We start from the raw sequence: 27041 nt of genomic DNA, 5'->3' as shown, positions 1-27041 counted from the left end.
TATCACTGATCCATGACTGTCTTCAGTTCTGCTTATGCATCTAACACAGCTGAGTCAGCGCTGGTGTACTTCTCAGGTGAGCCTTCCTTTACAACAGGCACCTGCTTTTCACTAACACAAACTGGCTCCAGGAGCGGAAAACAAGAGCATCCATGAACCACCCCCCGAGAGCGTGAGAGCAGAGAACACCAAGTGTGTAAGAAACGCACGAGGAAAGGCTGCCGGTCAGGACTGGAGCAGAGAGGGGACGCACGCACACTGGCCGGTGCTGGGAGGACGTCAGAGAGGGGGTACACTCACGCTGCCCGGTGCTGGGAGGTCGTCAGAGGGGACACTCACACTGCCCGGTGCTGGGAGGACGTCAGAGGGGGGACACTCACACTGTCCGGTGCTGGGAGGATGTCAGAGGGGGGACACTCACACTGCCCAGTGCTGGGAGGACGTCAGAGGGGGTACACTCACACTGCCCGGTGCTGGGAGGACGTCAGAGGGGACGCACGCACACTGCCCGGTGCTGGGAGGACGTCAGAGGGGGGACACTCACACTGCCCGGTGCTGGGAGGACGTCAGAGGGGACGCATGCACACTGCCCGGTGCTGGGAGGATGTCTGAGCAAGGAGCGAACTTAGCCACTTGGACACTTTCCACACCAGCCTCGAGTCCTGCCCTGCTGCCAGACTTCTCATTTTTGTAGAAATGTAACTGGGACACAAAACACGTTACTGTACCAAAATGTCAGAGAGAAATTTTAACAAAAGGGAGAAATAATTTGAGTGAGTAAAAAGATTTTATCAACTGTAACTAAACAATCATAAGGAAAATGCTACAGGTAAATTGAAAATACACCTTCTTTGAAAATTTCATATGTATACACACATATGATTTCTTTCCAGGGATATGTCTTAGCTCATGGGGGAAAGATTCACAGCCTAAGAGTTCCACATAGTGAAGGCGGAACTGCCCTTAAGGAAACAATAGCTAAAAGAAACTTGTCACACACGGGTTTCTTCTCTCACGCTGCTCATTTCACTCCACCCACTGCACTCCCACGTGAGAGCTGTCATTAATCACCAAGCGGTTCCATCACTACTGCTTTACTAAACATGGATAATACGCTGATTTTGTATCTACAAGAGAAACACGTGTATTTTCCTCAGGCATTTTTCTATTTCTAGTGCATGGTAGTAAGTTTTATCATGATTAAGTGGATTACTGAAGCGTTCCCAACTTTGCTCAGTAAATCACCAGTTCCAATTCAATGGCCTCTGGTTGCTGCTGGCACCAGGAAACAGAATCAGGTCAAAGACCCATCTTAACCTTTGTCACAATACACCCACGTGACATCCACGTCCTCACCAGGGCAGCCTTTTCACAGGCTCACGGGCAGACGAAACACTTCAGCCCTATCTAATAAAACATGCACACGGTAACAGCATGTCCTCATTCTCAGTCATCAGACTTGTAAACAGTGTGTCCAAATAATGGATTCTCCAGTCAGACAAACAGGCTCTTGTATTCTACAGGGTGGAGAATTCAATTTGCAAGTTGGTTTCCGTGATAGCCAAGAGCGGCAATGAAACTGTTTCTTACAGCTTATTGCCCATTTCCACAGGCTTGTAAATCAGTTCCACACTTTCACAGATCTGGCTGAAAGCTGGAACGAGCAGCTCAGGTTTGAGTATAAAAGGACAGCGTCACTTCACTGCGCTTACGGCCGAGTCGAGCTGACTTGTTCCCAGCAGTTGCAAAGAGCCATGACAGACCCTTCGCACAGTGGCAATCTTTGCCCTTTTAGCTCCCCAGAATAGCGCGGTCTCTCTCATCCACACAAAGGTCGCAGAGAAACGGCTAGGACTAGATGAAAATGTATGCAGACGGATGCTCACGGCCTGCTGAAGTGTCCTCCAGCACGTGACTCAGGAGGCGGAGTAACAGCTCTTGTATATGGAGAGAAACAGAGGCGGACTTTGTTGGTCCAAACACTTGCACACTTCAAAAATGCTATCTGACTTTTTTTTTTTCAGTAAAACAGGGAAGGCAGTGAGTATGGAATGACTTCCTGCTTCTACTAAAATAGAAATGTGACAAAGCTAGATCTTTACACATACAAAAGTTTTAGCATTGATAAAGCAAAGTGCTAAGTTCTAAAATCTTTCAGATAAATTAAAAATTCACTGAATTAAACTACATAAATATTAAACACGCCACAGCTATGTAATCCTTCATATAAAAACAGTATACAAACTACAGAAACTTGCCCTAACTAAAAGCCATTTTTCCTTCTGATTAATATTTTGCTAAATACTTTTTGTTTCAGTCATGAGCTTGTATCAAGGCTGGTTTGATGATATCCTTTCGAAGGATCTCTTCTCCAAAGCACCTCAACCTGGGCTGATGAACACGACGGCTCTACTTACACAATAACTCATTGTTCCTGAGGTCAGTGATGCAGCAAAATAAAATACATACAGGCTAAACGTAATTCATATCATAAATAAAAATATTAAACTAGATTATCAGGAAGCTCACGTTTTCATCTCCACTCAGTGGCTAACTCTGACCGTGAGAAATACCGCCTAGAGTCTGAACCTCCCTGCTCCAAACACAGAGGCAGACACGCCTCTGATCCTCTCTCTGACAGCCTCTTTCCGGTTTCAGTCTCTCCGAGTCTCTCAGCAAAGGTTTCTTTTTGGTCAAGTACTGGCAGAGGATGTTAAAAGCCCATCTTGGGCAATTAAATAAATTTTTAAAAATAATAAAAGCCAATCCCCCATGCATCTGGACGCTTTTACTGTTGCTCATGGCTCCAACCTGTTGATCCCCCGACCCACACAGGTTTATTATGTCCCACTGGGATCGGAGCAATGCTGTAACAATCTTGTTCATTGCTAGAATATTCTGTCTTCCTTGAAGAAATGAGCAGTATTTCTTCTTTTTTTTTCATATTTCATAAAACATTCGGAGACAGATCCAATCTTAGCAGCCATATCATTGAAAAAAAAAAGCAGGTAACCATTGCAGTGCCACCACTGGGCTAAGGCTCAGTATCCTTTGAACTCATCCCGGGTTCTCAGCTGGCTGTTGTGCTGGAGTTGGTACTGGAATGCTGACAGGCAGTCTCCACCCAGCACTCCTTGAACTCTCAGTAAAGAAAAACAACCTGATTTTTAAAGCCAATAACCCGAAGGTAAACAGGCAACACACTTGTGTAGTGAGCAAAAAAACCACACTCCCTTAAACACAAACTCTTCATTTCAATCGTAAACTGAACTCTTACCTGGGGTCTGCATTCTGGGAAGTTTCTGGGTGTTGCTAACATGATCCTTCCCGCATGCCAGTCGGAAACTCAAAACACTTTGTGCAGGGTCCTCCCCTGCGCTGGCTCTCACGGGCTCGCTCTCTCTCTCTCTCTCTCTCTCTCTTGCTCTCACCCGGTGCCTCAGACAGTTTGGAATGCAGAAGAGCCAGAGCCAACGCCAGTCAAAGGCAACCGTCCCCCTCCCCCCCCATTCTCTTGCTGGAGATCACGGAACAATAGCCCCCTTCCACGCGGCCCTCGCAGCCCTGAGCAGCAGCCACTTCAGAAGAAGCACGGGACTCACCAAGCTAGGTAATTCTCCTTTTTTTTTTTCTTTCCCTATCCCGAGAGGTTGGGAGGGTATTGTGTATATCTGCATGTTTCAAGAAAAAGTGCTTTTTATAAAACAATCTATTTCAGAACCTGTCCCATTTTGACAACAGCAAAAATAAACGCAACTTTCAGGGATTCTTAATTTGAGTATTTTGGTTAATTCAAATACCAAATGTTCAGTGCACAGAATCAAGGCACTCTCAAGGCTGCCGCAGGCGTGGCAGGCCGACAGCACACACACGCAACAATCTCAATCCACCCTTTTAACATCAGCTTAACCTGTCACATTTAGAAAAGAAACAAAACAGCAACCAATTTATTCTTTCCTGAAAATCCCTCACTTAGATCCTAGGCTAAAACCTGACTTGAAAAATAAAGAATACTAAAAATGATTTTTATAAACCGGTGGCTCTACTGAACTAGTTTTTCCTAGACAGGATAAAAGTCTAGATAGTACCACTGTTCCTGAACACCACTATTATGTCTTAAAATCAAACGCCTTTCTCCGGCTCCTTCTAAAAAGCAAGGCAGTCCAAGGACGCGGTCTTCGCAGTGGGAGATGACCTAGCTCATTATGCAGCTGCTTACTTGCTGAGCTTAGCATGCCAGGGCCCATCGACTAAAAACCCATAATTTGAATCCGTAGACTCCACTTCAGGCAGGGGAACAGACCAGACATGAGACAGACACAGTCTGTTACCTGACATTTACAGAACAGCTGCCGGAAGCACACACGCGTATCTGTCCATTGCTATGTGTGTATATGTAATGTGTGTGCATGAGTAGTGTGTAACACGAGCAGGTCTGGGTAAGTGTGCAAACTCACACGATCCTTCCGTTTGACTTTTCCACGACTGTTCTGAAGCTTTGGAGGAACCTTCCAAGGTTGGGCAGTGCCACATGTTCCTAAGTTAGTATTGTAAAACACACCAGATGTGTCCATTTCGCATAAATTTAAAAATTCTTTCTGTAAAAAATTTTTAAAAATTAAAGGTTTTTAAAATTTATGGAAAAATGGAATTAGAGAGGAGCTTATTCTCATGTAGAATTTTGAAATCCATGTTTTTTTCATAATATACATTTCCATGAGTTTTTGAAGAACCTCTGCACATATCTCACACATTAGATGAATATATATTTCTTTTTTTAAAAAAAGATTTACTTATTTATTACAAGTCACATATACAGAGAGGAGGAGAGACAGAGAGGAAGATCTTCCGTCCGATGATTCACTCCCCAAGGGACCACAATGGCCGATGCTATGCCGATCTGAAGCCAGGAGCCAGGAACTTCCTCCCAGTCTCCCACACAGGTGCAGGCTCTCAAAGCCTTGGGTCATCCTCGACTGCTTTCCCAGGCCACAAGCAGGGAGCTGGATGGGAAGTGGAGCTGCTGGGATTAGAACCAGTGCCCATATGGGATCCCAGCGCGTTCAAGGCGAGGACTTTAGCTGCTAGGCCACGCCGCCGGGCCCATAGATATGTATTTCTATGTATGATGAATCAAAGCCTTTGACACTCTCCCCCAACACATACCCTTTCCTCCCTAAGTATTAAAGACGTAAACAGTTGCCCTTTTAATGCCTTTATAATTTGCCTTAGGTATCGAGTTTCCTACTTCTTCAGTAATCACTATAATATTGTACTTTTCTTTGTCTCAACTTTGCTTCCTGTTTCCAATTCGCTGAACTCCTCCTTTAAACCTTACTACTATGCAACTAAGAAATCCTGGAGAAGAAAAAGCTTAAACAAAAGTTCTGCAGAAATATACAAATGGAGGGCTTGGCTATGAAGATGGATAGGCCAGATCCCAATCTGGTCCTATAAAACACAAACAGTGTCTACACTGTCTCCTTATTAAAGATACTACAAAGTCATATCACTAGCTGTCCTCTATAACAGATCTCAAAATAGTGCAATGCACTGCCATAGTTTTTCATCGTCTAAGAAACAATCATGATGTGTTCAAGAATTAGAACTAAGAGCAGGGAGACTATGGTATGGGGAGAGATTTCAATTCAATAAAGCGGAATCAGAAACTGGATTTGCTTTCAGGAGGAGCTGTCGGCTGTAGGGGAGTCGGCCCCTAGGTCTTCCCAGAGGTTGACTACCCACCTGCTCTCTAGAACACAGCGCAGTTCTCTAAGAGTGCTGCCTGTGACACAAGAGTAACGGGGCAGCGCTGCAGCACAACAGGTTAAGCCCCTGCTGGGCATGCCCACAGCCCGTAGCAGAGTGCCTGCTTTGACTCCCACCTATTCTGCAGTAGAGGCTGGAAGATTTCTCCCACTGTCCCTCCATCTCTCATTGTACTCTACCTTTCAAATAAATAAAATCTTTTTGTAAAAGATCCAGAATAACAGCACAGTATTTCTAAATGGAAGGAAAAAAAAAAAAAACATGATCTCAAGTGTGGATTCTTCTTAAGTACCGTTTTAAAAATGTTAGCATCCACTATCCTTAGAAGGCTTAGAATGATGCCAACCTCCAGCCCAAATAACATTTTTAAATATGTGGAGACTATGAAAACAACGTTTTGCTGCATTTTGCAAAAAGCACTTTCACTGCCCGTACTCCTTCTATCTAAATCAGTCAATCAACCACTGTTGGAGGAAACAAGTCCTGTTAAATCCAAACACAGCATCCCGTTACTCAATTTTCTTCAAAGGGGATGAAACACCATTATACAATACTATTTTCTCCGATGTATTTATTTATTTGAAAGGGAAAGAGCTAAGGATGAGTGGAAAAAGGGAGGGAGGGAGGGAGAGAGAGAGGGGGGAAAAGAGAGAGGGACTCCACCTTCTGGCTTACTCCCCAATGCCTGCCGTAACTGGCACCAGGCTGCAGCAAAGCTGGAAGGCAGGAACTCGACCCAAGCGTCCCACATGGGTGTAGCAAGGCTTGGGTCACTGGACCCATCATGGTTGCCCCCAGGCAGCCTGCATTTTCAGGAAGCTGGAGTCAGGGAGCCAGACCACGGTTCTCAGGAACCTATATCTCAACTGCCTGAATGCCCATTGCAGCAATACTAGTTCTGATTCCTTGTTTTACACCCCGCCTGTCCCTGCTTCTGTCATAAGGGCATTTTCCAGCCCAGTCTGTGGTACTTTCATTTATCTTTCAAAAACTCGGGCTTGAAATCGTTTTGCTTAAAATCCATATTTGAAATTATTTTCTTTAGTGTGGCATATTTCCTATTCTGAGTTAATTACATTTCCCTCTATACCATTTTTCTTATTAAGCTCTACTTTTCCCCCACTCGACATCTTGCTGAACTTAATACTGTACTGTACACTGATGTTTACTGTCTCTTCCCCCATAGATGGGATGTGCATGGTGCTGGGGTTGGCGGCCATGGTGGTGATGTCAGGAACTCTGTCTGCTTTCCCCAGCCAGACCCTAGAACCTTGTATGTATATGTTGTGTGGTTCAGACCTGCAGACCGCTCCAGCATATGTAGTTTCAAGTAGCTAACTGAAGCCAACAGCATTAAATGCCAAGATAATTTTCTCTCCACTCATCCAGTCAGCATCTCCTTGTAACAGGCAGGATCCTGACTAGCAAAAATTCTTCCTTTTTTACTTCTCCTTCACTTCTATGAATCCATGGTCACATGCTACGGGGCACAGACGAGAAACAGCTTTGGAACTAGATAAAGAAATCAATAAAACTACAGCCTTCTACAGCACAAGGGAGCTGCCCCCAGAAGCTGGAAAAGCACAAGCAATGTGTCACCATTTAGACATGAACACAAGCTACAACATGGCTGAAGTCCATGTCCATGCAAAAAGCCGCTCGCTGTCTAGGAGATCCGTCACAGGGACTGGTGCAGTCTTGAGTAGATATGTCAGGCGACACGGCTGGAACGGCACCAGGCATTTCATTGAGAAGAGACAAAACCCACTTGAGACATTTCTTTGTATAAATACGCATTATTATAATGTGCTGCTACATTTCTATCCTATACAAGGAGCTAGGTAGGTTGTCTTGACTAATCTCTTTTACACAATCCTACCAAACATTATACTCAACACGCTTACACTGCCATGAATTATGTGAAAGTGTAATTTTATAAGTCCAGAACAGTTAAAAGTTTGGCAGTGATCAAATGATCACTAAGAAGTACTCAAACACTGAGTTTAGCACTGGAATGAATAATCTTAAAAGCTGATGCTAGTTCTGGGATTTGCTGAAGTTATAATGTGAATTACCAATCAATTTCAGTGCTTGGCTACGAGCTTATCAAACTATGGTCCTCGTACTGTACATGATTTTTGTCCTGCTTGGAATCGACCACAATTACAATTTGTCTTCATGCGTTAGGCACCTACTGCTCCTCATCCTGACGGACAGCAGTTCCTTGGTGACAGGGATGATGTCATGTCTGTGCCCTAAGACACTCTCTGCCACACAGGAATAACTCAGTAAATAGTTGTTGAATAAATAAAAAGCTGGAGAACAGGTTTAAGTAGTCTCTACCTGAGATTCTAATCTGAAGCATCAAAAGCAATGGTTGTTCCTAGCACACACTACCAGCGTTTTTTTCTAGCTTTAATCCAACCAAGTTCTCTATTTTATGAATTTTAAAGGAAATAGATAGTAAATCTGGCTCTAAGCCTTTAAATAAGTGTTTTATGGAGTTCTGACTTTGGTACAGGCATAGAATTCAATGAAAGAAACTGGAAACTCTAAAACTATAAAGCATGGCTGTTTAAAAATCAAAGGGTGTAAAACTAACAGGCTGTCTGCACATATTAAAATTACTTGCGAATCAATTTTATTCATTAAGCAGGCAAGGACTCCCGTTAGTGACTTGTCTTCTCGTCAGTGGATACACAGCACACCAGCAAACAAGCCGAGGAGTGCAGCTGACTGTGGGAGCTGGGCTCTAGAACAGCAGATGATCATCAAACTCAGCTTCTTTTAATCATAAACACAGTTCCTTTTAGCGTTTTCCATAAACGAGAATGGCATTCTGGAGCTGAGATCGTCCCACAGCATTCCTTCCCGAGTTCATAATAGAAAAGGACATCATTGTACACAGCTGGATGATAAATACCAAAGTCACCCACTTATTCCAAAATGTCACTAAAATTTAAATTTTACTTAATTTTATTTGTATGTCATAGAATCACAGCACAACACAGAGACAAACACACATTTCTGTTCTGAGAAATTAAAGGATATTACAAAGACCAAAAGATCTTAAATCTCATGGTTAAGCAAAGCACAAGGGTTTAGAAAAGGGATACGATAATTAAGTGACATAAATTACGATAGTAAACAGTGTGTGTTAAGCTTATCTCTATGCATTTGAGCTTAATTTTGCTCCTCTCAGATAATTTTAGTTGACTGCATTTTTTTACACGAAATGCCAATTAACATAGGCCATCATATAAGTAAGACATGGCACAAAGAAACATAATCAAAACCTAAGCATAAAAATACAAAGAAATTTTTTAATAGTTTTATTTCATTACATGCCTAAGATTATACTATAGCAACAAGAGAAATACTTCTATAAAGAAATAATCAATAAAAAATAGAATCATCGGGCTGGTGCCAGCCATCAGTGCATAGTATCCGTGGATGTGCCCATGGGACAAAGTGCCTGCCTGGGACGCCGTGCCCTTCAACCTGAAGAGGGCCCGGGCAGGTGAGTATCGGGTCAGCATCTTAAGATGCCACTTGAGGTGCCTCATTAGGGTGCGGAAGTTCAAGTTCTGGCTCCAGTCCCAATGGTACCATGGTGGGGAGGTAGGTGTGTGCTTACCACGTGAGACACCTGCAGGGAGGGCAGCTCGGGGTTTCAGCCTGGCTCAGCCCTGGCTACTGCAGGCATTTGAGGGAAAAACTAGAAGAGGAGAGACACTTTTTCTTCCTTTCCCTGACTATCTCTTAGATCTTAAATAAATATTTTAAGTAAGGGGAACTTTGGGATACAGCAGCCAAGAGGCTGCCTGGAAGGCCTGCGTCCTTTGTTGGCAACCCCGAGTTGCCTGGCCCAGCTGCTAACTCCAGGCTCCTGCCTACCTGCACCTGTAACGGTAATGGGACAGGTAACCAGCAGGGTGGCAGTTAGATCCCCACCACCCACATGAAAGCCCTGGGCTTGGTCCCAGCGAAATAGTGGCTGTTGCTTTTATCCAGGGAGGAGACTAGCATAGGGGCCATCTCCACTTATATGTCACTCTTCCCTTTAAATCAAATAAAAAAAAATTAAAGGGGGGCCAGGTGTGATAGCGTAGTTAAAATCCTCGCCTGGAACGTGCCGGGATCCCATATGGGCACTGATTCTAATCCCGGCAGCTCCACTTCCCATCCAGCTCCCTGCTTGTGGCCTGGGAAAGCAGTCAAGGACAGCCCAAAGCCTTGGGACCCTGCACCCATGTGGGAGACCTGGAAAGAAGTTCCTGGCACCTGGCTTTGGTTCGGCCATTGCAGCCACTTGGGGAATGCATCATCAGACGGAAGATCTTCCTCTCTGTCTCTCCTCTCTGTACATGTGCTTTCCAATAAAAATAAATAAATCTTTAAAAAAAATTAAAGGGAGCAGAAATTATACTTTAATAATTCTTCCAAAAAGTCATTTTCTCCATTAGCTTTAAAAATAAATGTATACTTATCTGTTGTTATAACTGAAGTGTCAGCTAACTTTTGCACAATGCAGATAACATCTATTTCAGTAAAAAGAAGAATCCTTAGGCATTTATTTTTGTCTTCACTGTAAAGAATCCTTGCAGGTGTGGGCTGTGCTTGTATAAAATCTAACTGTAGACAGTGCAGGGCGCACGGTACGGTCACTGACACAGCACTGACGGAGTGACGTAAACATGGCTCAGTAATCCACACCGTGTCAGTGCACAGTGCTCAATCTCTGTCATTCCCTCACACATAACTGAAGCACACCGAGGCCCAACACAGCCGCTTGAAAAGGGAAAAGCCATGCGCTGCGTGTCTCCAACGGGATGTTCCAGCTGCTCCACTTCCGCCTGAGCTTCCTGCCCATCTCCACCCAGGGAGCAGCGGGTGGTTCTCTGCCGCCCAGCTGGGAGACTGCGTTCCAAGCCTGGGATCTAGGGGTTTCCCCAGAGCAGCCCTGGCTGGGGTGGCCACGTGCGAAGTGAACCAAGTGAGAGAAGGTATCACCATTCCTCTTTCAAATCAAATCAGGAAGAAAATTAAAAAGAAAGAATAAAGAAGAAAATTCTAACAGCACTTTTCTAAGGAACACAGTTCTAAAATGAAGAACCTAAGAAGTGAATCTACTATGCTATGTTACAGAGGAGGAAATGGAGACCCAAAGATGCTGAGGCACTCGCCGGGCCACAAAGGGATGGAGCCACGCCTTCTATTTCAGTTGGCTGTGAATGGCTTCCTTTCAACTACAACGGTTTACTAAACTAACCAATTTCCCCAAATTTACCTTATATGGCATTTTCAGGTTGTTTCCCCTCTTTATAACTTTCTGTATTTTCCAAAATTTCTATATTAATTTTACAAAGCAACTTGTACATTACTCCTTAATCAGCTTAATAGCAGTTATGGCTGCTATTAAGCTAATTGTGGCTGCTACACAAAATATGTATCTAGATGAACAAAACACTGTATTTTCCTCTTCTGCGCTATTTCCTTTATTTCGGAAACCGGAGAGAGCCGCCCCGCCCAGCGTTTGCAAGGCAGCTCCTGATGTGAAAATGTTCAGTGCAGTGATGATGTGTGAGCAGTTTCTGAACATCTGCGCCCTGCCATGTGGGGCCCTGGGGAAGAGAAGGCTCGCCATTTGAAAGGAAGCGGGGAAGAGACTGAATGGCGGAAAGGCAAAGGGCGTATTCTCAGTGTCACACACCAAACTGTGCTCTTAGAAGAAATCCAATTCTCACTGCAATGACTAGTTTTTTCCCTCCTTTGATTTGAAATGGGCCAACAAGTTTATTCAGACCTTACCTGGCAAGCTATCATGACAAAACACATATAGCCCTTGGTTTTCAGATATTCTGCATTTTTATAAGATTATTACCTATTAGCTAAATCTTTAAAATCAGTTTGAACTACTTTTTAATAGAGGATCCATTCTCCATAAGAAAATTTCAGTTCTTAAGGATGGGAAAATGAAACTGTGGTATTTTTGCTCATTATTTCTCAAACATTTTAAGGGTGACAGTAATAAAAATAAGATCTTTTATTCAATTAGTTTGCAGGCTACTAGAGCGCAATCCCGTTTCATTTCATGACACCATTACTAACATATTTTCACTTCCAATACTTCAAAACAGCCTTCTCTATTTCCTTAGGGACGGGTGATTCTGGAATGCCTCTATGTGACGCAGGGTGGGGACCTTTCTTCTGGAAGACCATTTGGGCATTTACAACATCATTCATGCGCCATACAAAACGGTCTAAGTTGGCAAATAAAGTTAGCACACTACAGATCTATTGAATTTTGAGTTTGCCTAGTTTCCATGGCAAGGCCAGATCAAACGATTATAGATAACCTGATTACTAGGTGATCCCCCAACCCTAAAAATACCTAAGTTCCTTTTTCGTTTTTAAAGTTGTTGACAACTTGGACTGGCATTGTGGCATAGCGTGTTACACTGCCACCTGTAATGATGGCATCTCATATGGGTAGTGGTTTGAGTCCTGGTTACTCCACTTCTGATCCAGCTCTCTGCTAACAAGCCTGAGAAAGCATAGCACATGGCCCAAGTGCTCGGGTTCCTACACGCACAATGGGAGATCCAGATGAAACTCCTGGCTCCTGGCTTCAGTCTGGCTAGCTCTGGCTGTCGGGGCCATTTGGGAAGTGAACCTGTGAATGGAAGATGGCCTCTCTCTATCTCTTATATAAATTAAAAAATAAATAAATAAATAAATTTAAATTTATGATCAATGAATGATCTTCCCATCCGTTGAATCCAAGCATAAAATACTGTGCACATGAAAAACAAATTCACTAGTAATATTCCATTTTAAAAAATGTCAGTAAATGAAAAAACAACTTTCAAGAAGCTAAAACTTTTCTTCAAATTTCTGCAAAGAGTAAAATTACTGTTGCCAAAAACAAATTATATATGATAAGAATGAAGTTCTGATACTCCCAGCAAAGGTATAATAATTACCATAAAAGGCTCTGAAGTATCAGACAGGCAGATAATCAATTCTAATCAACTCCAGAAGCTATCTCATGCAAAAAAAAAAAAAAATACCATACAGTTCAGCAAAAGTGACACTACATGAAAGACCACTACTTGAAAACAAGCAGGTTTTTCTGTCTAGCACAAAGAATTGCATATTTTCCTTTGGTACTAAAACATGACACCTGAACCTATTATTGCTGAAATGAAAGATTAAAATATAACTCAAGCAGAGGGTGGGCTCTTTGCACAGTGCACCACTTGGGAAGCCGGTTCCCCACACAGGAATCACGGGAATGTGTCAGCTCAAGTTCCGCTTTCACCCCCACGCCCAGCTTCCTACTAACATGCATCTTAAGGATCATCAGCTGAGGCTCAGGTGGTAGGGCCACTGTCACTCACACATGTTCCCACCATCACACACGTTCCCACTGTCATTCACACGTGTTCCCCCGTGTCACTCATACACGTTCCCTGTCACTCACACACATACCCACTATCACAACACACACGTTCCCCCTGTCACTCACACAGGTTCCCACGGTCACACAAATTCCCACTGTCACACGTGTTCCCCCGTGTCACTCACACACGTTCCTGGCCCCTGCTGCAGCAAAGCACAGCTCAACTCCGGCTGCTGAGACATTTAAGGAGTGAGTCAGAGGATGGCAGATTTCCGTTTCTATGTGTTTAAAATAAGTAAAAATTTCAGTGTTTGGCCGTGGGGTTGGGGCCTAAGCAGCCCCGTGCAGTGAGGCAGCTGTGGGGGGTGCCCCAGCAGGGCCGGACCCAATGCTGGGGACTCTAGCCATGGTCACTACTGCCAAGTGGTGACCAAATCCCAGGCGATTCCAGGCACGAGACTTCTGCCCTCAGTAAGAACACTGTGGGGAAGCTTGGGGACTGGATTAAGGCCCTGGCTCTGCCCTGCCGCTAGCATCTGGAGGCAAGAAGAGTCAGGCCAGGGTTCAGCCGTGGGGCTGGGGCGAAAGGAGCCTCCTGCAGCGTGGTGGCTGTGGGGGTGCCCCAGCCAGGCAGGACCCAATGCTGGGGACTCAGGCCACGGTCATTACTGCCAAGTGGTGATCAAGACCTAGGCTTTGGGTGGCCAGTGTGCCTATTTGGTGCCAGGCTCTGCCTGCTGGCCACTCAGTGGCAAGCTCTGGGGTTTTAGAATATGTTATTGCTGCCTAGGGACATCCATGGATAAGGCCAGTGTGAGTGTAGGTGAGGGATGAATCCTGGGTGATTCCCAGCAACAAGATCACGGAACTTGCTGGCAAGCGTGGGGACTGAAACCTGGTGGTTTGGAGGGAGAGTCCAAAAGATGTATTTGGGCCAGACTGATTCACCAGCCCGCATGGGAATCCTGAGATGGGCTGTTAGGGCAGAGCATCACTGACTGGCACACACCAGTCCACACGAAGGCTATGGCTGGGCATCTGTCTGGCAGGGCTAGGTACCAGTACCTGACTGAGTGGTGGAACAGGGGACGGGTCACATTTGGCAGGGTCAAAACACTAACGAGCATGCGAGAGAACCAGATCAGAGGATAGATTCTGTGGGGGAAGTATGGCCCGAACCCTGTGTATATACAAGTCCCACTGGTTAGCTCACGAGTTGGGGTGGTGATGGGTTGAGGTAGGTGTGACCAGGGGACCTGCCATTACTTACAGGGAAAGGAACCAACAACAGTCTTGGCAGGTCAAGGCAGTAGCACTCAAATGTGCATCCTAAAACAGAATGTGGGGTGGACCGAGCTGCAACTGGAAGGGGGGTGGACTGGGCAGGGCCAATCAAACCTCAACTCACAAGGAAGAACAGAAATCAGGATGGAGCACAAGTCATGCCGAGCTAGGCTCTTACACCAACTGGTCTGCATGAGCCAGGGACACTAGGCCACAGCATTGAAGGCAAAGGCTGAGACAGGTGAGGCGCTAAACCAAGCTGGGTCAGAGCAGCCACTGGCACACGTGTAATCTAGGGCTGGGAACAGGCCTGGTTGGGGACCTGTGAGAGTACACCCTTGCTGGGTTGTGGTTCCCACTGGTGAGTGCAGAGGATGGAGTGGGGGCTGAGTTCTGGTCTGGATGTGGCTGCAATCTCCCTTGGCACAGGTGTGAACTGTGGCTTTGTGCACTTAGCCAGGGTAGACGCCAGCACCATCTGGTTCTCTGGATGACCAGGATAGATGTAGGATGGACTAGGCTAAGTCTCTGACCCTACTGAGCCATGTGTGAGCAGTGTCTGGGTATGAAGAAGCCTTGGCTGGGCTGAAACAATCCAATAGTAAGTACCGGAATGAGTTGAAGGGCAGTAAGGAAAGGCCACTGTTACTGTCAGGAGAGAAGATAGACTGTCAGGGCCAGCCCATGGACCTACCTGTATGCACAAGTTCTGGCATATGGAGAGGTACTGATCGGGGAGCTTTGGAAACTCCTCTGTTGGGACACAGTCCATGTAGCTAAGCAACCCAGATCAGGCCAGAGAAAGATACCCAGCAGCATACATTTGGCATCATAGATCAGGTGCAGACCAGGCTGAGTCAGTTCATATCACCCACTGGTGAATCTGAGCACCAGAATAGAGTGTGGGTTGGGCCAGGTTCAGTTGCAACACAAAGCAGAGCACATTATGGCTGGGATTGAATGCTGCTGGGCTGGGCTCGGCTGTAACCCTCACCAGCATCAGCTGGAATTGGCGGTGGGACAGGGCGGGCCAGGCTACAACACCTACTGACAAATGCCAAGGTAAGGTGGGCCATACCAGACGCGGCTGCAGTGCCCAACCAGCACAAGTGAGAACCAGGGAGGGAGGAAACAAAGCCAGTAGTGGGGAATGTGGAGCATTCCCCTGCTGGACAGCCACTCCCACTGGAGAGCACGAGCTAGGGGCAGACCAGAACAGGCAGAGGTACAACACCTGTCAGTCTAATGTGAGCTAGATCAGGGAAGACAGCCAGGCTGGGCTGACTGTTCTTACTGATGCAGGCATAAATTAGAGTGGGTGAGGGTTGGCTGGGCTTTGCCACAGCATCAGCTGGCAGAGGCTGGCACTGGGCCTAATTCTGTCAAGTTAAACTCCAGAACCACCTGGAGAGTGCATATTCCAGGACTGGGAGTGGCCTAGGAGGGAAATAGTGGGCTTCTCCCTCTGGGTTACCCTTCCCACTAGAGAGCATGAAAACCAGGAGTGGGGCAGGGGTGGCTAGACAGACACCCGTCAGTAGGTGTGTGGGCTGGATAGTAGGGCTGGTTGGGTTGAACTAGGCTTCAATGCCCACTGACATGTATGAAAGCTAAATGCGATGTGGGACAGATGGAACAAGTCTGCGGTACATACAGACAAGCATGGGAACCAGGGTAGGGGCAGGTCTGGCGGGGGTTATGGGGAGTCACCCCAACTAGGTGCAGCATCCACTGGTTTGCATGAGGACCAAGCATGAAGCGGGCAGGATCGGGCTGGACTGCAACAACCATTACATTGTGTGGAAGACAGGGCTGGAAACAGAACTGACCCAGCAATTGCAACGACCAGCATGTGCATAAGCTGATTGGTGCAACGGACTGTGCCGGACCCTGTACTGGCAAGCACACACAAGAATCAGGTCTGGGATCACCTCAGATGAAGTTTCTTTGGCGATCCCTCCAACTGAACTGCTGATCTCAGAACCCCAACCATGAAGAGACTCTGTCAGCCAGGGAATTCTGAAGAGGTTTCATTGTACTTGGAACGTCGAGATTGGCAGCAATTCAGATCTGTTGAAGTATCAAAACTGCTTGAGCAGGACCCTCAGAGCGTGCCCCACATGGGGGACCTGGGATGGGTGGGAGGGTGGGTGGGGTTCTCCCTTTGTTTCTGCCCTGACCCCAGATACAGAAAAAAAAAAGGAAAAAAATTATTTGATGTAAAAATAATTTGATGTTGAGAACATTAAAGAATGACTATGCGTCCATAATATACTATAATTTTAGTAGTAGTCACCAGTCATAGATAAATGTGGCCCCACCCCAATAAGGTAAGCATGGGATATGTTCTAAATTTTCTGAATTCATTTTCAAATACAAATAGTGTACTTCTATTTAACATGCTGGTCATAAAAATGCCATATGGTTAAAAAGCAAAAGTACATCAAAAACATGTTCATTTCACAAAGGCTAATATTTGAATACTGCTATCAGGATGACAAAATTTGAGAGGACAGAAGAGAGGTTAACATTTTCTTTTATAAATTATTTAAATATTTATTCATTTTTATTGAAAAGTCAGATTTATAGAAAGAAAGAGAGACAGAAAGATTTTTCATCTGCCGGTTCACTCCCCAAGTGGCCACGACAGCCAGAGCTGAGCCGATCTGGAGCCAGGATCTGGGAGCCTCTTGTGGGTCTCCGACACAAGCACAGGGCCCCAGGGCTTTGGGCTGTACTCGACTGCTTTCCTAGGCCACAAGCAGGGAGCTGGAGGGAAGTGAAACAGTCAGGACATGAACCCACATGTATATGGGATCCTGGCACATACAAGGCGAGGATTTTAGCCACTAGGCTACTACATGGGGCCCACTTATCCCATGTTCTAAGGAGAGCTTCCCTGATGACTAAGGGCACACTCCTACTGTTCCTGGTACACCCCAGCACATTCATAAAGGGAGTTCAGCAAAAGCATCTCTGCAGGAGATGCCCCTTTCCATCCCTATCAGGGCATAAACACAGCTGTTTCCTTCTCACTGTAAGAAGGAGGTTACCACACTGACTTTGAGAATATAATTCTTACACAAGATTTTATTATTAATGAGCCATGCCTAATATTACTTCATTAATTATTGCATAATTAAAACTGTCTCCCAGGGCGAGAGAAAAGCTCCTTGGATGGGCTTTTGGCCTGCAGTTAAAAGACCCACCCATGGTAGCACAGTGCCTGGGATCCAGTCCCAGCGCCACACGAGCTCCGGTTCCTGCTAACGGCCACTCGGAAAGCAGTAGGTCACCGCTGCACCAGCAGAGGCCCCGCGGGCCCGTGGGCAGACGCTGGCTTCCACCTGACCGGGCCCGGGCAGACGCCAGCTTCCACCTGACCAGGCCCATGGGCAGATGCTCCACCTGACCGGGCCCGGGCAGATGCCGGCTTCCACCTGACCGGGCCCGGGCAGACGCCGGCTTCCACCTGACCAAGCCCGGGCAGTCCTGGCTTCCACCTGACTGGGCCCAGGCAGACGCTGGCTTCCACCTGACTGGGCCCAGGCAGACGCTGGCTTCCACCTGACCAGGCCCGGGCAGATGCTGGCTTCCACCTGACCCAGGCCTGCGGCTGCAGGTACAAGGGGAGGGAATCGGCGAATGCGAGCTCTCTCACACTCTCCATTTTTTAGTTCCTTGATTCTCAAATAACTGAAAATCTAAAAAGCTTATGTCCCCGAAGCAAGTGACGATTTCTGAAATGGTGTAATGCACGTTTTCAAGTGCATTCACACAAAATGAAAAAGAACATTATGAACTAGCAAATGCTGTAACAAATTGTCCATTTTTGCTCAATACTTGATTGAACGCAATTTATTAAATACCATTAAGTGTTTAATATGGTCTTTGTATAGACATCAAGTTGCATCTGTAATAAATACCTCATTTGTCAGTTTTCCTAGGACTGCCGGAAGCGACAAAAAATTCTCCTTGGGCCCTGCGCGGTGGCGCAGTGGTTAAGGTCCTCGCCTTGAACGCCCAGGATCCCGTTGGGCGCCGGTTCTAATCCCGGCTGCCCCACTTCCCTTCCAGCTCCCTGCCTGTGGCCTGGGAAAGCAGTCGAGGACGGCCCAAAGCTTTGGGACCCTGCACCCACGTGGGAGACCCGGAAGAGGCTCCTGGCTTCGGATCGGCATAGCATCGGCCTTTGCGCTCACTTGGGGAGTGAATCACTGGACGGAAGATCTTCTTCTCTGTCTCTCCTCTCTGTATATCTGCCTTTCCAATAAAAAAATGGTAAAAATCAATCTTTTAAAAAAAATGCTCCTTAAATTTGAATAGATGACTACACACACTTTTCCCCTAACGGGTGCTTTCCCTCATGGTGCAGGGTACAGGTTCGTGAGTGCCAGGATTCTGCCGCCCTGCTGACTGTTTGACAGCACTCTCAGCTAGCAGAATAAACACAGTGATCAGTAGGACTAACTTTGGGTTCAAATTCCTCAGTTCAAATACCGACTACGCCATGTACCCTTACAGCATCTTAGAGACAAGTACTGTCTCGCTTTGATTAAGTATTACCAGAACCACAGGGATAAGAACAGTACTTGTCCACACGGTTATGTGAGCAAGCATCTGCAAAGTGCTAGAAGAGTACCTAGCCCAAATCACCATATAAGAAACTATTCTTTTTAATATAAAATAAAATGCAAAAAGGATGCTGGGGTGGGGAGATGATAAAAAGACCAAGGGATAGGAGATGAGAACAATTTCTGTCATCTATCCTTAATTTGACACATTATTCTTTTCTTGAAAAACCTCAGGGTCAGCGACGTAGCACAGTGCGTTAAGCCACCGCCTGCAGTGCTGGCACCCCCATGTGGGTATAGAGTTCAACCTCAGCTGCTCCATTTCAGAGCCACCTCCTGTTAAGAGCAGCTGCAGATGGCCCAGTGCTTAGGCCCCTGGACCCACACGGGACACCTGGAGGGACCTCTGGGCTCCTGGCTTCTGCCTGGACCCAGGCCTGGCCATCGGGGTCATCTGGGGACTGAGCCAGCAGAGCTGCTCTTTCCTTCTCTGTCCTCATTCTCTGTAACTATGCCTTTCAATTAAAAACCAAAAACCTCAACTTTGAAACCCCTAACTTCTTCACTAAACATATCTGCACGTATTTCTTACTCACAACAGATTTTATCACCTTACATTCTTTGAATTCTTTTTCTTTCCCTGCCTTTTACAGAAATTTTAAAAAGACTTATTATTTTTTTTATTGGAAAATCAGATTTACAGAGAGGAGAGTCGGAGAGAAAGATCCTCCATCTGCTGGTTCACTCCTCAAGTGAGCACAATGGCCAGAGGTGGGCTGATCCAACGCCAGACGTGAGGAGTTTCCTCCAGGTCTCTCACATGGGTGCAGGGGCCCGTGGTCTTGGGGTTGGCTTCAATCGCTTGCCCAGGCCACAAGCAGGGAGCTGGAAAGGAAGTGGAGCTGTTGGAATATGAACCTGTGCCTATATGGGATCCCAATGCATGCAAGGTGAGCACTTTAGCCACTAGGCTACAGCATCAGGCCCATTTCAGTTCTTTCACCAGGGAATCCTTACACGGTGTTCACAGCTATGGCGATGCACCAAAGCCTGTATTTCTGTCCAAAGCATTCCTCTACTGGTCAGTTTTTTGCTCCTTCCACAGAGAATATTGGATATGATCCCACAGCCCATACACTGTAATCACAGATGCCTAGATAACAAAATACGGACATCGTGAGTCGCCCACGGAGCAGCACAGACAGAATCCCGTTGCAAAATAACTTCTCAGGTGTGTGGGGCAGCAGTCCACAGAGAGCTGGATTTATGTTCCAGGCAGCAAAATCAAGACAAAATAATCTGTGTCTTACATTTCTAATTTATGGTCCAGCATTTTTTTTTCCCTCAAAATTGCTTGACTGGGTAAGTTTAGAAGGCCAGTTCTTCTAAAAGTCCTCATCAACTAATACTGAGAACATGAACACGGCAGGGCTTACTCGTCATCTGACGGCTGTCATAAAGTGGAGCTCTAACACTACTGTTTCTACTTCGGCACTCCAACCATGTACCTTCCTTCCACTCCCCAAAGCGGCTTAGTGGACAGTACAGCCCGCCAAGATCCACCGGGTACAGAGGAAATGCGGGTGCGGGCACTGCCCCATCTATGTACGGGTTCAGTGTCCGGGTAGCAGCAACAAGCACATCCAAAGTGGCTGAGGGAACAAGTACCAAATGTTAGCAACCCGTATTAATTTTTGGGCATGTACTTAATTTCTCATTAAATGCTTACTGTCTTTGACTTTTTAAACACGAAGATACAGGCCAACAGTGCTACACACATCAGTTCGCGTACCAAGGCTATCTAATCCCTGTAAGACCCAAACACATTCAGCCTGTATCCCATAGGTGTCTGAGCTGCAAGCTCGGCTGGCTCGCACGCACTGTCCAGCCGAAGCTAGCAAGCACTCCACATTCACACAGCCAGGGGCTCGGCCCCTGCCGGCCACATGCCACGGCCACGGCCACGGGGCTCGGCCCCTGCCGGCCACATGCCACAGCCACGGCCATGGGGCTCAGCCCCTGCCGGCCACATGCCACGGCTACGGGGCTCGGTCCCTGCCGGCCACATGCCACGGCCACGGGGCTCGGTCCCTGCCGGCCACATGCCATGGCCAAGGCTTCAACTAAGGGCAAAGGCCCAGGTCCAGATTCATTTTCAATACAATTCAGACTGCCAGAGGTGCCCTGGTCCCCATAAGCCTGCAGGGGAAGGGTCTCTGATTGCCAGTGTGAGGACAGAAGGACTGGGGTGGCCCATGGGCTTCTGTTCACTGGAGCCAGTATCTTCCTAGGCTGTTGGTACAAACAAACCTAAAGAAGGGAAAAAATAGCAGTTGTTTAACTCACCCTAGCAAAGGCAGTCTCTTAATTTTTATCATTTTGGTATTCATCTCAAGGTAAAAACCTCTTTTTGATATCAATACCTAGTGATGGTAAGTGTATCGTTCAGAACTGCAGAGACTGCTCCCGTCCCCAGGCCTGCGCTGTCTGCCCTAGTCTGGAGCAGACACCTCGGAGCCCGGCAGTGGCAGCAGGCCCTTCCCTTCCGCACTGCTCCGGGGCCTCCGTGTCGTTTTCTCTGTTTCCTTGTCAGACATGCTTCAGCCTGCAGTCCAACTTCAGCTGGGAAGTGACGGTTATGTGCAGTTTGGGGGGGAAAGAAGTCAGATGTCCCTCTTACTTAAACCCTTTCTAGAGTATTTGTTTCTGTTTTAGATTCCTGAAGGTTTTCGGGGTGTTCTGAAATCCCCAAAGACATGTAATGAGGGGTCCGTAGTCCTTATTCTGAACATGTCATGGGTCCTTTCAAACTGGAAACTCGCAACCTGCAGTTCTGTGACATTTTCCTGCAGTCTCCACTAGACGTGCTTAATGAGCAGAGTTTCTCCTCATGCACTTCACATAAAAAATATCCCTTTATCTCCTTTCCGATCCATGACTCTCCCTAGGCCCCCACTAGATGTCATTGTTTTCCTCCACTGCATCTGTCACCACCTGACACTGTTTAACTGTACGGTTCTGCCCTTCTGCATTACTAACTATTCCGAATGCTTTGTTTACATCAGGCCAGGACAGTGTAGGGCACATCATTAGAATTTTAAAAACATAAATTTGATGGGTGAAAGAATGGGACTTTCAAAGGTAAGACAGTTTGCAAAGCCAATCATGCTATCATCTTACCCCAGTCAGAGGATAAAAGCCGGAAGGAGAGGAGAGACGAGGACCCGACTTGTTAGTAGGGAGGTGTTTCCAAAAAACAAAGCCTAGAAGCTGAGACGCTGCGTCCCACACTGGATAGCTAGGCCCAGTTCCCAGCTCCGGGTCCCAACTGCAGCTTCCAGTCATTGCAAGACCCTGAGGGCAGTGGTCACAGCTCAAATAATCAGATGCCCATCCACACGGGAAATCTGGGTAGGGTCCTGGCACCGGTCTTGGAGGCTCCACCCAGCCCTGGCCGCTGGAGGCACTGGGAAGTGAACCAGTACGCGGGAACTCTCATTACTCCTGCTTCTTAAATACATAAGCAGTCAATCATTTCAAAGAATCAATGAGCGGATCCCTCTTTCAGTCTCTCAAATTTTAAAAGAATTCTCAGGGTCTAAAACATTTCTTTTGAAAATCTACATATTCAATTACACCCTTTAACAATGAAAAAAAAGGCTGGTTTACGCTAATACAATTTTGAAATTATTGTTATTCCCTGATGGGACCTGAGACAGCAGGCCTTTATTTGATCTACAGTTCACCATTTCTAAAGTAAACAGGGTAGAATCAGCCTTTTCCGTGAGTATTGGAGATTTTAAATGTAATTTTTCCTTTAATTTGCTATACAAATTAAACATGGTAACTGTATGCCATTTATTAGTTAGGTGTAAACAGAGCAATTAAGTTCATTGTTAAAACTTGGGAATGTGTAAGCAATACATTTCTCATTAACCAGACTAACACATCTAAGTACAGAAGCTCGTTTTTGTGCACGGGACAGGATCGGGGCCAGGGCTCCTCCACAGGAGGCACGAGGCACCTGACAGGGGCTCTCACCACTGCCTGCCAGCATGCGCCTCAGCAGAGAGCTGGAGTGACGTGAAGCCTGGGTCAGACCCACGACGCAGGTGCCAACCAGAATCCCAACGAGCTGGCAGCACAGGCAGCAGCTTGGTTTAAGTAGCCTACCATGATGGTCCCCGTTTAGCTTCTCAGAAACCTCCTCAGTTTCATCTTCCAGCCCTCCTGCTGAGTTTCATTTTAGTCATGATTTTAACAGCAAAAGCTCTTGGGGGCAGCAGGGAATGGCATTGTGGCACAGCACGTAAAGCAACCCCTGTGATGCCAGCCTCCCACATGGGCACCAGTTCTTACGTGGCTGCTCCACTTTCAACCCAGCTCCCTGGAGATGCTCATAAGAAGGCAGCAGACGGCCCAAGTGCCTGGGCTCGGGTGAGGGCTGGCTGAAGCTCCGCCTGGTGGCCTTGGCCTGCCCAGGCCTGCCTTTGTGCCACCTGAGGAGTGAACCAGATGCTAAAAGAGACCTCTCTCTGCCTCTTCCTCTGCAACTCGGCCTTTCAAATAAATACAATAAAACTTGAAGTGGGAAAAAGTTCTTCGGCTTGAACATTCAGCTGTTACTTCCCATATGTAATACCTTCTCAAAAAGAACTCTTGAACAAGCTTTCTGTTCCCTGCTAGTGTTCATCTCTCTAAGCTGTTCCGTTCCTTTCTCTTTCATCTCTCTCTTTCATGCTAGACACTTTTCTTCAGATGTGTACCAGTCTTGGGAAAGTTCAAATTTTGAGGCCAATTTCCTTTTGCCAGTTAAACGCCCCAAAGCCTGCCGTCCTGCTGGAGGGTAAAGGCGAAAGGGAAGCCACTCGGGCACAGAGGCCGTGTTCTCGGGGCCGCGGCTCCATCCCCAGCGCACAGAGCCTTGGGCCTTCGTCCCTGGGCAGTGCCCCTGGGCTCCCTGGGGCAGCTCTAGGAGTGGAGAAGACCCAGAGGCCAGCACAGGCTGCTGACTCACTGGCTTCCAGCTGCCGGCAAAATCTGGTGGGTTCGCAGCTTTCCTTATTGTTCAATTAAGGTTTGGATTTCACAAATGAGTTACATCATTCACCACAACCCATTTGTTTTTTTAAAGGTTTATTTATTTTTTACTGGAAAGGCAGATGTATAGAGAGAAAGAAAGCGAGGAAGATCTTCCGTCTGCTGGTTCACGCCCCAAGTGGCCATATTGGGCCTGAACTGAGCCGATCCAAAGCTAGGAGCCAGGAACTTCTTCCAGGTCTCCCACAGGGACACAGAGTCCCAAGGCTCTGGGCCATCTTCCACTGCTTTCCCGAGCCACAAGCAGGGAGCTGGATGGGAAGTGAAGTAGCCGGGATACTAACTGGTGCCCACATGGGATCCCGGCACACACAAAGGGAGAGTTTAGCCACTGGCCCATTGCACAGGGTCCCGAAAAGCACGTGTTTAAACTGAAGACTCCTGGGGTTGTGTTGGCTGCAGTTAAGATGCTGCTTGGGGAGCCTGCCTCCCCCAGTGAGTGCCCTGGTCAGAACCGGCACACTAAGTCCAGCCTTCCACTAACGCACAGCCTCGGAGGCAGCAGGTGGTGGCTCAGTGCTGCGGTCCCTGCCTCCCATGGGAGACCTGGATGGCTTCAGGCTGGCCACGCCTCAGCTGCTTGTGGGCATGTGGGCAGTGAAACAGTAGATGAAAGATCTCTATTTGCCTTTCAAATAAATAAAAATTATAAATCAATAAATTAAATAACCTCTCTTAACTACAGCTGTGGAGGGTTTCTGGATGCCACACGATCTGATGCCTGCATATAATCTACCACTTCCCTGTCCTGGGAACTACCCCTGATTGCTTCTGTCACTCATTCTTCCGGCCTGCCTGATTCTCCAGGCAATGGCTGATTACTATTAACATTCATAGTGGGAATATTTATATTGAGATTGTGTGAAGATAAAGAGGAATGCCTGGTCTGGATTATACATTTTAGAACTCAATTCTAGTCCTTTTGGGCATCAATCCCCATACACTGGAAACAGCAACCCTGACAACAGCTGTACAAGTGACCTGCATGAGTTTCACAGGGAATCCTTTACTTAAGACACTTTACTGCCATCTACTGGAAGGCTTGTGAAATAATTACAGGTACAATAACAAACGCCACTGGCATCCCCAGGAACTGGGCAACACGTGGTTTTCTGCACAACTTTTAAGTGGCAATATTAGCTTGTAGCCACATTCACAGACACAAACGAATCCAGACTATGTCAGATGCAGGGGATAAAAAAAGAATGGACAGGGCCCGGCGCGGTGGCGCAAGTGGTTAAGGTCCTCGCCTTGCACGCCCGGGATCCCATATGGGTGCCGGTTCTAATCCCGGCAGCCCCGCTTCCCTTCCAGCTCCCTGCTTGTGGCCTGGGAAAGCAGCAGAGGACGGCCCAAAGCTTTGGGACCCTGCATCCGCGTGGGAGACCCGGAAGAGGCTCCTGGCTTCGGATCGGCATAGTATCGACCGTTGCGCTCACTTGGGGAGTGAATCATCGGACAGAAGATCTTCCTCTCTGTCTCTCCTCTCTGTATATCCGCCTTTCCAATGAAAAAATAATAAAAATAAATCTTTAAAAAAAAAAAAGAATGGACAAGGAATTGAAACTTTGAATTACAACTTCGAAGGAACTGTGGTCTGCCTGGCACCTTGACCTAATTAGAACCGACAACTGCTTTCCTAACAACAAAATATCGTAACTGTTCATTTAAATTTAGTTTATAAGAGTAAACTGGAAATTGCAGATCAGATTGGGAACTTAAGTATCAGTTCCTATTAACACAAGTCTTGATATTTAAATATTTAAATAGCTTTCACAAGAACATCAGGAACGTGTCCAAAAGTAACCGAAATGCTTGCATTTGCTTAGCTAACGAATGCAAGCTTCTCTGTAATGGGCAAATGTAATTACATTGGGTTGGAAGTAAGGTCAGTTCTATTACAACACTTGTTTCTAAAAGCTTAATCTCACTTCTCCCTCTTCCAAAAATTCAAACAAATGAATAAATAATTTTTTTAATGTTTCACCAGAACTGATATATGTTAGGAAACAACTTGTACATGATACAACTTTTATGATTTTTTTTTTACCTAAAATTTCATTTGTGAGAAGCGCTACGTAAACAAACAGCATGCATCTGAGCCACACTGTCTGCTGAGGACACAGCACAGCGGGCACACGCCGGACACACACCTGCAGCACCACCAGCTGCCGGGGCTCCCTGCAGGTGCATCAGCACCATGCCCAATCGCAGCTCCCAGAACGTGCTCTGGCCAGTTCCAAATGACTCTCCTTCCAACACTAAACAATCAGCTCATAAATAAACTACGCTGCTGTCAGTACCACAAGTAAACCTTAGGATTTTTATATTATTTCATATTATATCTGTCATCTATCATTGTTTTATAGGGAAAACTATTTTTAAGTGTCGCTGACCAAGTTGTTAAGAGTACTATTCCAAATCACTTTCTTCCCATCAACTCAGTGGTCTTCAGGATCGCACGTGACTCAGAGCAGACCTCAGCGCACAGCAGCACTTGGAATTGATTCTGTGGATGGTGCAGGCTAGGCAGCAAGTTCCCTTACACTGCATAAACATATCTAACTGGATACGAATCCAATATTTGTGTTGAAATTACATTAGTATCCTACCGACAACAAAAGCTTCCTGCCTTACTGGGACTGCTATTTTCATTCAGTAAAAACAGACACAGGGAGAAGAGATTCATGATGGAAGAATTCATCTGTAGGGAGAATAAAACAGCTTCTTGATTTATTGGAAAAATAACCTCGTTGAAACTTACGTCCTCTTCAAAGTCCTGGGAATGGATGAAATTCTGGTTAACTATTAAGTTTCTTCCCACAAACAGAAGACAGGAAGCAATTATTAGGAGGGTACCGTCCCTTCCCAAAGGCGTGTTCTGCCATCACTGGTTCTGGACGGCACCG

General features: G+C 46.4%; 1 protein-coding gene across 4 annotated transcripts in view; it reads right to left on the bottom strand.

Moving 5' to 3' along the window:
- Positions 1-27041, bottom strand: part of RASAL2 (RAS protein activator like 2) — a 303879-nt gene that overhangs the window by 109576 nt on the left and 167262 nt on the right. Inside the window, exon 1 of one of the 4 annotated variants that reach the window (XM_040984312.1) lies at positions 3278-4581. The exons of the other annotated variants lie outside the window; for them this stretch is intronic. Coding sequence (XP_040840246.1) covers positions 3278-3290 — 13 coding nt within the window. The 5' untranslated portion in view covers positions 3291-4581. Of the gene's footprint in view, positions 1-3277; positions 4582-27041 lie in introns of those variants that run through there. 4 annotated transcript variants of the gene reach the window in all.

The sequence above is a fragment of the Ochotona curzoniae genome, unplaced genomic scaffold, assembly GCF_017591425.1.
Source record: "Ochotona curzoniae isolate NIBS_2020 unplaced genomic scaffold, NIBS_Ocur_1.0 contig_4105, whole genome shotgun sequence".
NCBI classification, from domain to species: Eukaryota; Metazoa; Chordata; class Mammalia; order Lagomorpha; family Ochotonidae; genus Ochotona; species Ochotona curzoniae.
Note: the sequence above shows the minus strand (reverse complement) of the source record. Positions and strands in the feature narration are given on the sequence as shown.